This window comes from Rattus norvegicus, chromosome X (assembly GCF_021556685.1).
Source record: "Rattus norvegicus strain SHRSP/BbbUtx chromosome X, alternate assembly SHRSP_T2T, whole genome shotgun sequence".
NCBI classification, from domain to species: Eukaryota; Metazoa; Chordata; class Mammalia; order Rodentia; family Muridae; genus Rattus; species Rattus norvegicus.
Genome location: NC_141554.1, coordinates 120657847 through 120675958, shown reverse-complemented (window position 1 = coordinate 120675958; position 18112 = coordinate 120657847). Strand labels below are relative to the sequence as shown.

At 39.7% G+C, this 18112-nt stretch overlaps 1 protein-coding gene across 1 annotated transcript; it reads right to left on the bottom strand.

Moving 5' to 3' along the window:
* Window positions 1-8256: 8256 nt before the first annotated feature.
* Agtr2 (angiotensin II receptor, type 2) lies at window positions 8257-12439 on the bottom strand. The gene is given in 3 exon segments (NM_012494.4): window positions 8257-10996; window positions 12162-12222; window positions 12380-12439. A coding segment is annotated over 1 exon segment (1092 nt). The 5' UTR covers window positions 10960-10996; window positions 12162-12222; window positions 12380-12439; the 3' UTR covers window positions 8257-9867.
* Window positions 12440-18112: the final 5673 nt, after the last annotated feature.

Below are 18112 nucleotides of genomic sequence, written 5' to 3'. Positions count from 1 at the left end.
CCTTGAAAATATCGAGCCTGTGACCCCTGGTCTGGTGCGAGGGGTCTTGGACAGGGAGCTAACCTGAGATGACCACCAGTCCAGTGCTACACAGTCCTGTGGGGACAAGCCATGCCAAAGATAACCCCTGCCGAGTGTCACAATGCATGAGTAAATCTTAGAACTCCTGAGACCACTCCTGAGGTGACCCCAAGCACTAGGGGACCCCAAGAAACATTAGAGGAGCAAGTAAGTGGTAGAGAAGTTGAAGAAAAAGAGAAACTGAAAAATGTGGGCACAAAAAGGAAGGCAGAACAGGAGACTAGAGGGTAGTGAGGAAGAGCTTCATGTGAATACCTAGCAATGCGACTTGGGACCATGGTGGGGTCCTGGCCTGTGCTGTCACTGGGGGTCAAGTCTGGGTCTACCATACTGCAGCAACAGTGGTCAGCTACAACCAAAGGCCAGGAGGACAGCCCTGGTCTGGGCTGCTGCTCAGGAACATGTTGATATCTGAAGGCTGTGCAGAACTGACCCCACCCCTCACCTGGACACCTTGGGAGAGCAGGCCCTGGGGGCGTGAGAGCAAGAGAGTTGATCCTGCCTCTAGTCAGCTGCAAGACTCAGGAAAGTGGTCCAACACATTGTGGGAGTTGTGAGTGAGCCTGCCTTGAGAGTATAAACATAGGAGAGCTGGCCCTGCCACTCATCTCTTGTGCAATGAGATGAGAGAGAAATACCCTCTTTGCCCCACCTTCACCCTTCACCCCTAACCCCTCACACCTCACCCCTCACACTTCACACTTCACACCTCACACCTCACCTTTGTGTCAGGTGGGAGAATTGGCCCTAGGATGATGAGAGCAGGAGAGTTGGTCTTTCCCCTCACCAGTTGTAATACCCAAGAGATTGGGCCCTGCACCATGCCTTGGCAGCATGGTGACCCTGGGGGTGGGGACATGGATAAGTTGACCCTAAGGGTATGAGTGTAGGACAGTTGGCCCTGACACTTGTCTGTAGTCCCTTGACATCAATAAGGAAGAGATGCATTCCTGTTTTTGCCACCTATGGCAGGCAGGAGGGGGATCCCAGGTCCTCAGAGCAGGAGAGCTGGCTCCACCCATCTCTTACTGTAGTACTCAGAAAAGCAGCCTGGGCCTGGCTGTGGCTGTTTCCGGTGAGACAAACATAAGCATGGAAGAGTTGGCTCTGCCACTTGTCTGTTGTGTGGTGGCATTGGTGAAGGGAGGTTTCCTCCCCTCCCTTTTGTCCTTGCCAATGACATCCTTCGAGCAGAAGAGTTGTCCCTACCCCTCTCACCTGCTGCAGCACTCAGGTGAGCGGGTCCACCCTAGACCTACTAGGCCTGCATGAACCAGAATCAACTTGTCTGTCCTGCAACAGTATAGGCAAGAGAGAGACCCTCTCCTAACCTTGACCCTCACCACCTGCATCAGACAGAAGAGTCGTCCCTGGGATTACAAAAGCAGGAGAACTGGCATCAGCTGCCGCACTCAGGAGAGTGGGTCTCGAACCTCACCTGGGCAGCCCAGTAGAACTAGCCCTGGTCATGGTGTTTGGTAAGGGCCTGAGTGCTGGAGCACCAGCCCAGCCTCTTGTCTGTTATTCGGAGTAGCAGAAGTCTGAGGCTTCATACCAGACTAACGAGTCACTGCGATGAACATTTACAAGCAAACAAGTGTAGAGAGAAACATATACTGTGGGACCCACTGTGACACACTACAGCTTCCATAACAAGATTATTTTTCTCTGCTGTGTGTTGGGGGAGGTTGCAAGGGTGGAGGCACATATGAGGGGAGGGAGAGGTGCTGGATTGGGACGCATGATATGAAAGTCAAAAAGAACCAATCTAAAGCTGAAAAAAGCCAAAAATAAATAAATGAATGAAGGATACAGGTATGGCGTACATTTGTTGTGTTTCTTGGGTTAATGCACAGATATGGTTATAGAGCTATACATAACACTTATGTAGATGGATAATGTATTGTTCAGGGCTTGCCAGAGAAAGAAATTTCTAAAATGATTAATATACCCCTGAGAGAGACCAGTGAAAGTGTATTGCTGGATGTGTCAGCTGAAAGCAAACTGCTTCTGGTGAGGCTTACTTACAGTGATAGAGGAAAACATTTGCAAAATCATTAGCTTCCTACCACACACCCGAGGATGTGCTTAATTTTCTCAAACAATGAAACCACATCTTTTATAGCACCACAATTAGAGTCATCCTGTGGTTAATTTACAATAACTGACTCATATTGTCCAAGATCCATCTGTCTTTGGCACATACACTGAAATAAAAAGTTATATTAGAATGTGGCAGGAATCAGCACCCTTGGCACATTTCATATTCTTCCTGGTGGCACTAATCTCCCCAGTCACCATAGGAATGCAGTGACTCCCATACATCCTTTACATCATAACAACCTTTATTCCATGGATCAGAGAGCCAGTGGGAAAACTCTGCCAACAGCTGAGTATATCTTCTCTAATGATGCATTCTGAATCCATAACCACAGCATGAGTTCAGGGACTCAAGAGTCCACTGTGAGAACTTGACCTCCATAAACTTTAATTTGGATGGTAGATTACACTGAGACTTAAGGGCTTATGAAATTAGTTTCAGTTCAGAGCCAGCATTCAATAGTTTCCAAAAGGTCTGGCTATTTCCCTTTCCTCGATGCAGTTACCCTGGTAAAAGGCCATAGGTTGCTTTAGAGAAGGCTGGAGAAAGACTAATAGTACATGGTTTTGTCAATCTACTGAGATCCATCCAGTAAGGGACCCCATCCTTTCCTTCATTCAAATATTAGATCTAAAATGGTTCCATTCTAGGTTGCTTGGGGGATTGTAGCTGTTTTAATGCTTCTAATAAAGCGAGAATTTTGTAAGATCATCATGATCGTTACCATAGATGGCCTGAGTCCAACTGTTGCTTTGACTACACTCTCCACTACAGGTATTCATGCATGCTCACCTCAATTTTGACACTTGCAAGCTGCCATTTGATCAAAGCCTTTCTAGGATATAACAGTTTCCATTGAACTTGGATATCCTGGGTTAGTGACTTCTGTCTCTTTTCAAAGGTCTAGAAGGCTCAGAACAGTGATTACAGGACTCTACAAACACAGGATTTCATGGACCTTTTCCCGTTATGAAACTCTAAGGTTCTTTCTGACCGCTCTTTCACAATATTCCTTGAGTCTTAGAAGGGGTGATAGATTTGTCCTATTGAGGGCTTAAGACTCAGCAGTTGATTATTATTAGGACATTGACCATCAGTGAGTCTTTACCTTAAACATTACTCACTGCAATAAGAAGCTCCTCAGACAGAGGCTGGAAAGAGCATCAATAGGTGGACATAGATTTAGAGCACAGTTTGAATGGACATCCATTTACAAAATAATAGTGGTAGGTTCCCCCCCTCAAGTTTATGGCAACCATAGCCTCAAACTCTTGTCTAGGTTTACATAATGAATCATGAGTTCCTTCCTGTAAATCAGACCACTAAATAGAAAGTGATTGGTTATCCCCATAATTGTCATGTAACTAAAGGCACATCTTGCCTGACTGATCATTTTTGTAACTTGAAGGATTCCCAACTGGGTCACCCAGCTGATGATTTGTCTCTCCCATTAGCCCGTATAGCAACTTTTGGTATTATGAAACTAACCAATAAGGAGGAAACATCCAGCTTATTTCAAGCTTGATTTCTCCATGTCCTATGATCAAAATACGTGAGTTCTCAGCAATAGAGTGTTGAAGTCAAGTTACAATGGACAAGCAAGAGCAATATCAATGGCCTGTACTGTTGGAGAAAGCCTTTAGGATCTTCTTTATTAACAGTTCCTAGGAAGATTTCCTGCACCTAATACTGGGATTTTCAGATAATAACCATTGACTTTTGGGATTCACATTTTCCATCTATGCAGGGCAACTCTGTTCAGACTCTGTTTTAGTAATTTTAATTACTTTATAAAGTAGCGAGTTTCTACATAGCTTCTTCGTGTTTTTAGTTTTGGCTATGCCCTACCCTCTACTTCCTCCTCTCCCCAATCTCCAACTTGCTTTCCATCTTACTCACTCTGGGCCACCTTTCAGCCCACCAACAAGACAAACTACTACATTTTGCTCCAAGATATATCGTGTAGGGTGTGAAAAACAAAAATTAAAGTTATTCAATTAAAAATAAACTCCCCAAGCTGGAGCAGATAATAGTTTCTGGTTAGGGAGCCATGTCAGTAAATTTTGCATAATACTGTTTTATATATCTTCTACCATTATCCTCCACCCTTAATCTCTATTTCCATATGCTTCTAGATTTCTGCTTGTACAGATTGCAAATTATGTAGTTATTTTAAGGGGTGGTGCATCTTCTCAGGGGTTGTAGTTTATACTTAACTTTAAGGGGACTGTTGAGACATATGTCTAGTTAAACATAGGTCTAGAAACAAACTGGGTAAGGGTGTGGATCCTGAAAGGCCTAAGTGTTGATTTGCTTGGCATCTGGCTAGCAAAGGGTTTTTTCAGTGTCCCCAAACCATGCAAGGTGTATTTTCTGTGATGAGCAGACGGAGTGCATACCACTAGAGATAAGGAATTTGCTATGGCTTGGGAGTAAGCAGACAACTTTCTTTGATATGATAAAAAGGCCTTCCACCAGCAAAAAAAGTTTATTAAAATTTCAGTGCTCGATACCCACAGTTTCTTTATGGTCTTCCCAAATATCTCCATTCCAACCAGTAAGATTCCATCATTCCCCAAGCAGTGCCATTTCTCTAGTAGCAGTTACATTTAATGGATAGTAATTCAACTTGAATTGTTATCTGTAATGGCATGCCAGGAGATAATGCATGAGAATTCTTGGCAATCTTAGCCCTTAGGCTATAAGAAACTATGAACTCTTAGAGGGCACATATAGATATTAACAGGCATCTTTTGGCCTTGGAATCTTAATCATTAAATGAATCCCTTTTACCACTTTTTGTCTACATACAGTGGAAACAACCAGCCCTACTTATATTCATTTACCAGCGGTGTTCAAAACTTACAGAGTCACAGAGCTGCTTGCTTACAATTGTTTGATCAGGATTATCCATAGATTATTGTCTAGAAATTGTCATTAGCATCTTTAAATGGAATCAACTTAGAATGCCAGATTCCTTACCACTGAACCAATCAGAAAAGCTCAACTATGAAATTCTCTCCCTCCAGCACCATCTTTAGTACCAAATTATGTACTAGTTTGCTTTAATAACGTCAATAAAACACCATAGATAAAACAATTGAAATGACAGAAAATTCTTCTCTCACTGTTTTGAAGGCTGGAATCACATGTGCTACTTAAGTGGGCAGGTGTAGGAATCTACACCAAACTACAGAGCCATCGAATCTCCTGTGGGTCAATTGCTAAACATTGTAACAGCAATAACTATATAGACCTAAGTATTAAAATGACTGTATTTTCCAGCACTTTCCATTATTGATCGATGGTAATCAGGTGTGATATCATGGATTGCTGAAAGTCCTGATGCTTTAGGATTTTATATAAGAAAAGGACTAAATGGGGGAAGAAAATCGTCTCGTAAAACAGACAAAAGTACAAGGTCAAAATATTTAAAATATTGAATCACCATTACACAGGTTGATGAAGGACAAACTTGATATATAATAGACTAAAATGCATATATGTAGTATCTTATCTATAATAGTCTTCATGTTGTTAGTAGAGATCATCTACATGGCTCATTTTAAATAGCTAAAATTTTCAATACACACTGACTGTATACTAAGGAAAACATCCCAATTAGTTTTTGTCTTAACAAGAATTCTCTCATCCTGGAGTAGGGAGAGATTTCAAAAAGACAAATATCTCTTCCCAAAGACGCTTTTATAGGTGGGTTTATGCAAGCAAGCTTGACACTTCAGGTCCAAGGCACTGATGAGGTTTCAGTGATGGCTAATGCATTTCTGTTATGCTGCATAAATTATCAGTTCCTATACAGTTTATCCAGAAATCATCAGAATAACTGATTATATTTTAGTTTTCCTAACAATATTTTTTCCTCCATTCATCCTATGTGCTCCTTCATCTTGTCGCCTTTGTGGCCTCCTTTTGTTGAGAAGTGAGGACACCAGTTAGATACTAATGCTCTGACCCCTGTGACACATAGTCAGGCTAGAACAGGCTCACCTTCACATTTCACATTGTCCTCTCATTTGGAAGCAGACTCAAACGGATTAGGATTTTTCAAAGGATGTTATTTAATTTATTTGATTTAGGCCAACATGATGTGGAATTAATATTTCTTTCTCATCATAAGAAAAAATATTGTCAGCAAGCTGCAAGAGAGAAACATCTCTGATAGCCCCATCAAAGAGATAAACTTCGTTTCAGCATATTCGTTCCTCAAAATAAATGTTTGAGAATCCTGCCTTGCTGTATGTATAAGACACTGGTTATTCCATGTGGCTCTGAGAAGCCTCGGACAAGAGACTGGAGAACAAGAGAGAACCTTACCAAGCGACCTCCTCAATTTCCTTCTAAGCACAAATACACCACGTGTCTAGAAACTCTTGACTCAGTTATGTTTGGAATGAAGTGTGAAAGACAACAATGAATGTCTCTCAAATACTTGTTTGGTAGCTTAGAACTGATATTTAAGGCACTAAATACTTCTCTGGGTTTTTCCACTTGATCTGTTTTACAGATCAGTTAGGACTGATCTCATTTTTTTATTACTTTTTTTTTTAAGTGGGATGGAGTCTAATCCACCTCATATTTTTTTTTATTTATTTTATATGAGTACACTGTTGCTGTCTTCAGACACACCAGAAGAGGGCATCAGATCCCATTACAGATGGTTGTGAGCCACCATGTGGTTGCTGGGATTTGAACTCAGGACCTCTGGAAGAGCAGTCGGTGCTCTTAACCACTGAGCCATCTCTCCAGCCCTATTACTTTTATTTTTATACAGTCCAGTTGTTGCCCCCTTCCAGGTCCACACTCCCATAGTGCCTTCATCTTATCACTACTCCCTTGTTGTCTCTAAGAGGATGTTTCCATGCCAACCCACCCCCCCACCAGGCCTCCTCACTCCCTGGGACATCTAGTTCTCTGAGGGTTAGATGTTTCTTCTCTCACTGAGGCCATACCAGGCAGACCTGTGCTGTATACGTGTTAGGGACCTTGTATCAGCTCATGTATGCTGCCTGGTTGGTGTGAGCCTCACTTTCTTATTTGTAATGAGGTGGAGAATACCCGACTCCTTGGGAGAATGAGATGGGATGACACACCTGTCACAGCACTTGTCACAATGGTCCCTTCACAGGGGAAATCTTGATAAATGGCCTAATGGAAAGAATAAAAGTTTTCATATCGTCTCAAAAGGTCACCTGACATTTACATTTTCAAGGAGTCAAGAGGGTATTTGTACCCATAAACATACCCTCAATCAGAATTCACATAGTCCTGCATTATCTATTCAATTCTCAATTCTCAGAATAACTAGGAAAACAATGTCCCTCAGGGTTCACTACAGGTCTCCTATGGAAGCAGAAGCCAGTTTTTATTATTATTGTTGCTGTTGTTTTCAGCATCATTATAATAATAATAATAATGATAATGATGATGACAATAATAATAATAATAATAATAATAATAATAATAATAATAATAATTTGAAGTGTTCTTCTGCCTGCATGTATGTGTGTGCACCACATGCATGACTGGTGCCTATGGAGGCTGGAAGAGGGTGTTAGTCCCCTGGAACTGGAGTTACAGAGCCTTTTGAGGTGCCATGTGGGTGGTGATCATTGAAAGTGGATCTTGTGGAAGGGCAGCCAGTACTCTTAACTACGGAGTGATGCATCTCTCCAGCACCTGAAAACAGTCTTTAAAAATCCCAAAAAGGATTAAGAGAAGTCCCAGGGGGTAGAAAGGATTTAATAGTTGTGATTGTAGTAGAGAAAATAACAGGAACTGAATGTTGGCAAGAAATAGTCTACATGCAAAAGCCCACGTTTCACTGCTGTGCCTTACAGCTTGCTTGGTTGACACCAAGTTTGTCATTTGAACCCCCAGGAGGTATCAGAATTCATTTCCGACATATGCTTTTCATATGCCTGTTTCGTATTGGCCCAAATGAGTCATAATGTAGGCTGTAACTGAGGAGTATGAGTGGGAATTTGCTGGGGGATGCTAAGAGAAGGCAGCAGTCTACCTGAAGACAGTTAAAAAATAATAATAAACACACATGGTCTCCCAATAATGATTTTATTTTTATGAGATGTTGTGTAAAATTACTTAAAACACAAAATCATAACTGATTATATATTTAGCTACTTGATCTTAGTAACACATAATATGAATACATGAAATCAGGGTTTTCCAAGGAAGGGGTATGAGAGGATTCTTCAACCAAAAAAGCCTGAAATCTGACAGAAATGTTAAGTTCCCAAAACTTTAAATCTACCTCAGAGGTCATTATCAGTCCAGAAAGGTCTCAGGCGACCTGGTATAATATGGGGCAGTAAGAGAATGGCATTTTGAACGTTTGAATTAATACTTATTGTGAAGTTTGAGTGAACTTTAGGTGACTCAGTTTCCGGGATTATATTCCTCTAATGTAAGAGATGTACTCGTGTTGAGAATGAGCTCTGTGGACCTGGGCTTGATTTAAATCACCTCCACAGACTCTTATATATTCTGGAACTGTGCCCAGAAATGCAGATTCAAAATACTCCCCAGGGGGCCTTTGTTCTGACAAGTTCCTTGTTGGACACCAAACTTGCCGTTTCTCTGGGTCTGTTTGCTCCCAAGAAGGCATCAAACTTCCATTCTGACATAACCTTTTCCTATGCCAGTGTGCAGTTTATTATAAAGCTAAAGAATTAAAGAATCCTCTCTTTTTCAGGGTCAAAAAGATATTTTGGGACGCAGCCCAGAACAAAAGCATGAATAATTAAACTCAAGTCACCATAGAATATATCAAAGCACCATGTTCAAAAGGTTAAAAATGTAAAAAGTGACCTTTATGTCATCTAATAATACAGTGTTTTGTTGTCGTGTTCAAAAATCATCAGAAGAGAATAGAAAACTTGAAACAATAGTCAAAATGGATGAAAAGTTTTCCAAGTGTATATTCAGTTTTGTGGTTAATAAAATACTTTTTCAGGGTAGTTCTGTTTTACTAAATAGCGTGCGCTCTATAACTTCAAGGATAAGCTAATAGAGAAGTGTGATTTAAACCACATTCTAGATCTACTCAGTGGTTTTAGATAGTAAGTAAAAAGCTATACTTGAGTGAAATGGAAAAGGAACACAACTTATAATTTCTTTAAAAGGAGAACCTATATATTTAGAGACTGAATAAGCCACTACCAACCTATGGCATATATAGAAGGGTATAGCATGCTAACCTTAGTGCCCACCTCTCATGCTCTATCATATGGTTGGAAAGTGTAAGAAGTTCAAATTGGCCCTTGTTCAAGAGAAAAAAATATCAGATGAAAATGGACATAAAACTCCACTAAGAAATGCCAGCATTTTCCAGGGAGAAATCCGAGACATCAAATCATCACTCATAATTTGTTTTTAATTATAAGTCGAGATAATTCCCCCAGATACTTCTAGATTATAGATAAAGCTCACATATGACAATCTCCTGCCAACGGACCAGAAAAAGAAGGCACTATCACTGAAAGCTGGTGGAGTATAAAGGTTTATAATTATACTTATTTCCTGTTCTGGGGGGAGTAAATAAAGATTAGAAAAAGCAAAGAATTATATTATACTGATGTCACTTAAAGATCATTTGTGTGGGCCTCCAAACCATTGCTAGGCTGATTACATGCATCCCACTAACAGATTTAAGACACAAAGGTGTCCATTTCTCTAAGAGAACTGCTTTTTCGGCAAGACATAGTCTCTCTCTTGCCTTGGAGCCAAGTAATGGGAACTCTAAACACACTACGGAGCTTCTGTTGGAAGCGGTTTCCAACGAAACAATACAGGAAGGGATTAACACAGCTGTTGGTGAATCCCAGGAGGATGGCAAAAGGAAGTGCCAGGTCAATGACTGCTATAACTTCACAGCTATTAATGATACCCATCCAGGTCAGAGCATCCAAGAAGGTCAGAACATGGAAGGGAAGCCAGCAAATGATGAATGCCAACACAACAGCAGCTGCCATCTTCAAGACTTGGTCACGGGTAATTCTGTTCTTCCCATAGCTATTGGTCTTCAGCAGATGTTTTCTGATTCCAAAGTAACACGTTGCTATGAATATTAAAGGAATGATAAAGCCAAGAATATTTTTCATTAAGGCAATCCCAGCAGACCACTGAGCATATTTCTCAGGTGGGAAAGCCATAATACAAGCATTCACACCTAAGTATTCAATGGTTCTGACATCTCGGAAATAAAATGTTGGCAATGAGGACAGACAAGCCATACACCAAACAAGGGGAACTACATAAGATGCTTGCCAGGGATTCCTTCTCTGAGACAGAAAAGGGTAGATAACCGATTGGTACCTATCAACACTCATGCACGTAATAAAAAAAATGCTTGCAAACATGTTCAGGGTCAGAAAAGAACCAAACACTTTGCACATCACAGGTCCAAAGAGCCAGTCATATCTATAAGAGTAATAGGTTGCCCAGAGAGGAAGGGTTGCCAAAAGGAGTAAGTCAGCCACAGCCAGATTGAAGATGTAAATGCTGGACACCTTTTTAGGGCCCTTTTGACAACAAAACAGTGAGACCACAACAATGTTAACAGCAAAACCAATCACAAAAATCATGTAGTAGAGAACAGGAATTGCTTCCAAATGCTTATCTGCCGGTTTGTGTGAGCAGTTAAATGCGGACTCATTGGTGCCAGTTGCGTTGAGATTATCAAAAGGAAGACTGCTGGTGATGTTTCTGCTGGTGGCAGCAAAACTGAAGTTGTCCTTCATATTGAACTGTCAGAGACTCCCAATCCTTACACTCTTTCTGGGGGAGAAAAAAGAGAATGCTTAAGGCACACCGAAAGCCTAGTGGAAATTTGAGTCATACGCATTTTGAAAATTTGTCAAAGGCCAAAATAATGTAAGTGGTTATAGAAAACAAAAAAGCACCATGCCTGGCTGGCATTTACTGGCTGAGAGTACTAATACATCTTGAGCAGGAAAAAAAACAGCATTTCCTCAGTAGCATTAGACTGAAAATTCTGAAGAAAACATCTTGTGTCTCTCTTCTCTCATCTTTGAAAAGTCAAGAGCCAAATGACTAGTATAAAAACTAATCAGGGTAGACGACATGAGACAAATAAGGAGCCCAAGGACAATGTGATAGTTAAAAAAACAAGACGATTTTTCCATCTGTGTGCTTTCTAGAAGTCTCACTGCTGCCCACTGCTTCATAGAGAAATGCTTTCTTGAAGTAACTTATTATATACAACTTGTTACAGCTATGGAAATTATAAGTAACATAAACCATAGGGAAAATAGGTAAGTGTACTGAGAGCTGAAAAAATAGGCAGAAGGCACATATTAGGCTAAAGAGTCAGGGTTGGGTTTTGCTAATTAAACCAACTATTTTTCCTTTGTTTTAATAAGAACAAGAAGAAATTACAGATAAGAATGTATTTCTTTACCTAAAAATTTTAATAATCAATACCGGTTTTCAATACAGATATTTAAATAAGAAACAAATCCATTTTCAGTTTAAATAGAAGATAAAGAAAACAAAAACAGCAAACCCGAGTCAGGGGCAGACAGACATAGCTTTGGTGGTTCAGTTAAATCAGAATTAGATGTTAGTGACTAATTATGATATAGTCTTGCCACTTTTTCTTTGCTATCTTTTCAGCGTAACAGAAATGAATAGTCATTACCTTCCAGAATTAACAACAGTGTTCAGGTGCGAAGCCTGTTATTTTCTTTAAACTAGCAACATTACTTAGAAACAAAAGAGAACTAAAGATAAACACAAAGAAAGCAAAACTCTTACACCAGATCATTTCAAAGTACATACAAGCACATATTCTATTTTAAATGTAACCTCCAGAGAACTTCCTAAGAAACGGCAAGCCACCGTTTCTGTCAAAGGCCCATTCTTTTCTATGACCTTCGAAATTAACATGCAACATGAAAAATAAATCCCACTAAAGACTTACTAGTTGCCAGTGTTTAAAGCAGTTATCATAAATCAGCTTACTGAGCTTCCCACACGCACTCCTGTAAGAGAAACAGCGGTTAAAGAATTAAGGCATTCTGCAAAAGGCAGTGTTAAAAACAGGAAAAAGAAAACATTCATACATGCACACATACAAACCTTTTTATTGCTGAATGTTCCCCTTCCCGAGTCAAGCATGTGTAAATTGTTCTGACTTACCTTAAAATGCAGGCTGAAGAAAGCTTTCAATTCTGTGCTCGCTCCATCCCCAGACTCTGGGATGTAACTGCACCAGACCTCTGGTTTCCTTCTTATATATTCGCTCTGTCCACTGGGGAGCCTTCAACCTACATAATTCTGGAGCTGACTTATGAACACTTGCCAGCTTTCCAGAGGGCTTTTTTTTCTGGCTGCAAAACATTAATCTGAAATTCTCATGTCTCCAATCATAACAGCTCATTCAAATAAATCTCAAACAAAAAAAAAATAAAGTTTCCACAAATGTGTTAGAGAATTTTAAACTCCGTGGCTTTCTTTAAGAGAAGAATATAATTTTTAGCAGAATTTTTTTCTATTTTTCTGATCCTGGCTTTCTAAAATCAGTTAAGGACTAGAAAGAGTACAAAGTTGGTTCACAAGCATCTTTTACAGCTTTCAGTACATTTTAAATTTTTTAACATTGTTTATTAAAGAATGGTAGCAATTCTACTTGACGTCTGTGACTTTTAAGTTTTTACCTTACTTTGAACCATTTTGGTCAGTTGCCCTGCTGCTAGAAGGTTGAGGATAAGAAGGATAAAATTTTGTCACGACAAAAATAAAGTTCCATGTAGTGCCCTTTTTCATGTGACTGTCACAACTGTAGCTCAAATATACACCAGACAAGGTAAAGGATGATTATGCTGCTATTGTTATGACTGTTTTTCCTTTTCTGTGGAAGAACAATCCCCTTCATACCAGCCAGCAGCAGCAAAAAAAATAAAATAAAATAAAATAAAAATGGATGAGTCCATACGAGGTGATGGTACTGGACAGTACCAGCTGACAGCAGGTGCTCCGTGCCTAATGGTGTACTAAGTACTGTGTGCTCAGTAGATCAACAGAGAGCACCATAGCAAGTGGTAAGCAATGGCCTCTGAAGGCCAAACACTTGGCTTCACAAGCCACATCTCAGTTCTATGAATGGAGTCACATGACTTGCCTTCTTCTTGTCTCTGCTTTCTCATCTGAGAAATGGGGATATTAGTTACTCATATCATGAAGTTACTAAAAGCAAATGAATTATTATATTTAGAGTACTGAAAATGATGCCTAACACACAGCGCATGCCCTAAAAAGTATTAATATTATTGCCAATCTACGATTCAGGAAACACAGGGTGACAGATTTTAAATAAATTCCCAAGGGGCCCATAGCTGTTATGAGGACATGTGAATTTCAACAAAAGTAAACTCTTGCCAGGACTCATATGTTTTAATCTCTACCCTGCTTGCTGATCCTTTTGTTTCACCTTTTGTTCAGCAAAGAGGATACATACAGCATTTACAGACAGTCTTCGTTATGGACAGTTAACAAGCTATTGCAAAAGAGTCAAAGAAGAAGAAAGTTTGCTATGCAAGCAAAAGTGTTCTTTTTTTAATGTATTAGCAAAACAGAAAGCAGGGAAGAGAAATATAGAATCGTGAAATTTTCTGCAGTTAGTGCTGATAACCAAGCAACCCACAACACAACAAAGAGATGTGCAATTACAATGATTCCCCTGAATCCTATTCTTCAAGGAAGCAGGGCGTGGTACATTGGTAGTACCATTTTTTTTTATTTTTAACTTGAAGATTGACTTTAAAAGCTTTGGGTCATTTGAATAAATAATGCCTCCCAAGCTGCAAGCAGAGGAATACATATGTTTGTTCTTAGTATTTTCGTAGGTAAGTATGGGGTTCAGTAGAACAAGGAGAGAGAAGTGTACCAGAGTACAAAATTACAAATGTCTCAAGAAACAGCAGATGACTAGTGATATCTGTCTGTCCACTGATATTAAAGTAAATGCTACAAGACAAGAGCATATAGAAGCAATAAGTGTTGTTCATATTGTCTGAAAATTGCAGTAATCATAAAAGGATTAAGGACACCATTGTAGCGCTTCTTTTGATTAAATGAATTTGAACATTTGCAAAACTCACCTAACTCATACACCGGTTTGTAAAAATCTTAAATATGTCTGCCTCATGCTCTTGACAGATCCAGGTAGAAGCTCTGTTTAAATAATGGAAACCTGATGTCTGGGAAACAAAAGACTGGGCACATATGTTTATCGGCAGGAGATTTGAAAAGAGAATGAGTTTCAGTCTTTGTTTAAGCCTGGTTTCTGCCTTCATTTCAAATGTTTGTTTTTGCCACATACAGGGAATTTTCCAGGATAGAGCTTCTGAGCGGTCAGGTTTCTATCCTGTTCTAGTTCAAGCCCCCCTTTGTGTCCACTTGCAAAGAAAATGATCATGCAGTGAGCTATAAACTTTAGAGGGGGGAAAAAACCCTGCAGGCTGCCCTCCAAGAGACCCAGCCTTGAACACTCTTTAGAAGCAGGGGACCTTGTCTAGAGCTTTCATTCTTCACTACAGCAAGTTCTGACGTAAATAAACTTTAAAGAGGCACACACTTCCCGTGAGGTTAAAAAGACCTTTACTTTGTTTCTTCATAACTTTAAAATAAAAATGTCCACAGACCAAAGACAAAATTTGTAACTGCAAGGAATGAAGGGGGGAGAAAAAGGAAATAGCAATAATATTGACACCACTCAAAGCAAAAAAGAAAAAGTACAGCACATTATTGATTCAGCAACGAACTCCCAGTTAAGCCAACAATGTAAATACACTTGAGAGTCAAATAAATGTCAGTCATGGGAAGCAATACAACACGAGGAAAAAAACCATTCTCCCGGGGACTGGATTTTTTTATTTTTAACTTGAAGATTGACTTTAAAAGCTTTGGGTCATTTGAATAAATTATGCAGCTCTTAAGAACAAATTAATCTAAGCTAGCAGATTTAATAGTAAATCACATTTTTCTGAGAACCTATTCTTTCCTGTAAGATTACTTAACAGTACATTTGAAAGGACCGAAGTTTTCGGTTTAAGATAGATTTATTTTTCCTGTATGTGTATGAGTGCTTTGCTTTCGTAGACGGAAGTGCACTATGTGCATGCAGTGCCTGCAAAGGACAGAAGAAGGCATCAGATCCCCTAAAACCAGAGTTAACAAAAGTCGATGAGCTGCCACATGCATCCTGGGAACAAAACCAAGGTCCTCTGCAAGAGCAGCAAGTGCTCCTAACCGCTAAACCATCTCTTTAGCCCAAGGACCAGGGTTTAAAAAGTTCTTTTTTCTCCAATGATGAAAGATACAAAGTTCATGAGAAAAATTTATTCCCTTTCTCTACCTTCCTCCCTATATAGAGTACGCTTCTAAGGAGGAAAGTGGTGTATAAAATGTGCTGGGATACATGATCAGTATCAAGGTGAGGATTAGAGGAGCTGTTTTGTCTAAATATTTCAGATATTTTCCACGATCTCAGGCATCTCTGAGTTCCCCTCCAGACCAATTTTCCTTCACTTCTCCCAGATTTAATACACTCTCTCATCCATACACATATCCTCAGAAACATACTTCATACTAGTCTTCCTTCAGTTCATTTATCTATTCTCCAACTGCCACTTTCCCAGATCCGAAAGGGCCTGAAAGCAAGGAAGTTAATACAGCACTTAGAATCAGTGCATCCCTCCTCACATATCATTTCTGTGCCTCTATTTGGTCTCCAACACAAGGAGAATAGGGATACACAATGAAATCAGGGTGGGGGGGGGAAACAGAAGGTCTTCTCTTCAAAATTAAATAATGGGAATAAAGATTGGTGTCTCATGGCCATAAATCTCAACATTCAGAAATCTGAGGCAGGAGGATTGCTGTGAGTCTGATGTGGACTTGAGCTACACTCTGACCTTTGGATCAGTCAAAGCAACTCTAAAAAGCTAATCACACATGCTGCTTGTATCTGGCTTGCACTTACTTTGGATGCCTTATGCATCAGAACTGATTGCCTCCTTTTGTTCTCCATGTTTATATTACTCATTTGTAAGAATATGCCAGAGTCTAGGAATTCCCTTCCTTACAGAGGTTTGTTTTGTTGTGCTTACACACGTAGTTTTGAGAAGTTGGCTTCTCACCCTATGAATGATGGATCACACAGGGTATTTAGAAGGTTGCAGGTGGCCTTCGGTAGAGAGGTGTGGCCTCATTCAGCCCATCTGTTAACCCATCAACTTCCCTTCCCAGATCTCATTTCTAGTTTGCATTTATTTCCATATGAAGGCTAGGTATCATTTCATACACATTTGCTTGACTGTTTCGCAGTAGGGCTATATGTGTTAGAGCTTTTCTTCTATTGTTCTACTTCAAGTGTTGAAAGTATTTTCCCATAACCTGTTTCAGTTTCAGGTTTTTATACTCAATGTGCAATTTTTATCTTTATATATGCTAACCTGGTTTTTAAATGTATCCATATATCAATAATAATAAAATATACTCCCCTTTGAAAACTAGTAGTTAAATCGACCATTTTGTATAAAGCAGACTTAAGGTAAATTGACAGACATATCACTTGTTCTGAATCTGCCTAGGCCTCACAAAAAGATTGAGTGAGAGAACTATTAAAGCAGTTATCAAGGTGGAGTCTACGTGATGAGATGAACGGATGACTGGCTGGCTTAATGTATCCCTGAGACCAGTTGCTTTCAGCTGAATTTAGTGTCAAAATCAGAAGGAAAGGGTCTATTTATCTTCTCCTGAAAGGCACCTGCAGGCCTAAGCATTAGATTCCAATCAAGATCTCACAGAAGGCACCCTATTTCCATCAAATGACATCTCAGATGCTATATAATTATACTGGTGGCAAAGTAAAGTAATTAATTAAAACTGTCTATCTTCTTTGCTTACATTAGCTGAGTTGACATTTTCCATAATCCATTTAGGATAGGACTAAATTGATTAGCTTAACTATAGTACCCAAATGGCCAATTGATTAAGTTAGCCAAACCAACCAGTTGTTTTGACAATATTTTAACAGCACTGTCAAGTATTAGGATGATTAAATTTTGTCAGACAGGATCTTTCAAAGTGTAGTGGAAAAACAAATCATCACACTTAGTTTGGTCCTTGGGCTTGAGGCCCATAAATCTAACTTTCTCAATGTATTGAGATCCTTGGTTTGTCCAATAGTATTAAAATCTTCACAAAACGGGTACCTTATAGCTAAGTTATTATTTTACAATTGAGATATCCCACCCTCTCAGTGACCCTAAGGTCAGCCTGCCAGCCCAAAACGAGCGAATGAATAATGTCCTGATTCCAAATGTCTCCTGTTTAGAACCAGCATGTACTGTATTAAGTCCTGGAGTTGAAAATAATAGTTTGCATATTTAGTGTTTAGTGTTCAGACTATGCAGTCTGGGAAAACTAGCTACAAATACAGGAATTCTTTGATGAATGAAGTCATCACACACACACACACACACACACACACACACACACACACACACACAACTGAAACATCCAGGTATGGTAGTACAAGCATATAATTCCAGCATGCAGGAGTCTGAAACAGGAAGATCTCAAATTCAAAACATATGCAGAACATTCCCCTGAGGCACCCTTTCCATATTTTCTTAATATCAAGGAGTAAGAGAAAGCTGATGTCTCAGTGTACTTTATGTTGCTGTAATAAACGCCATCACAAAAACCAACCTGTTCATAAAAGGGATTGTTGCATCCTACATTTTACAGTTCTTCACCAACCAAAGTCAAGGCAGGAACCTAGAGAGAGGAACCAAAGCAGGGACCAGGGAGGAACTGGAAGAACTCTGCATTCTGCTCCCCACTGATTGCTCAGCTATTTTTCTT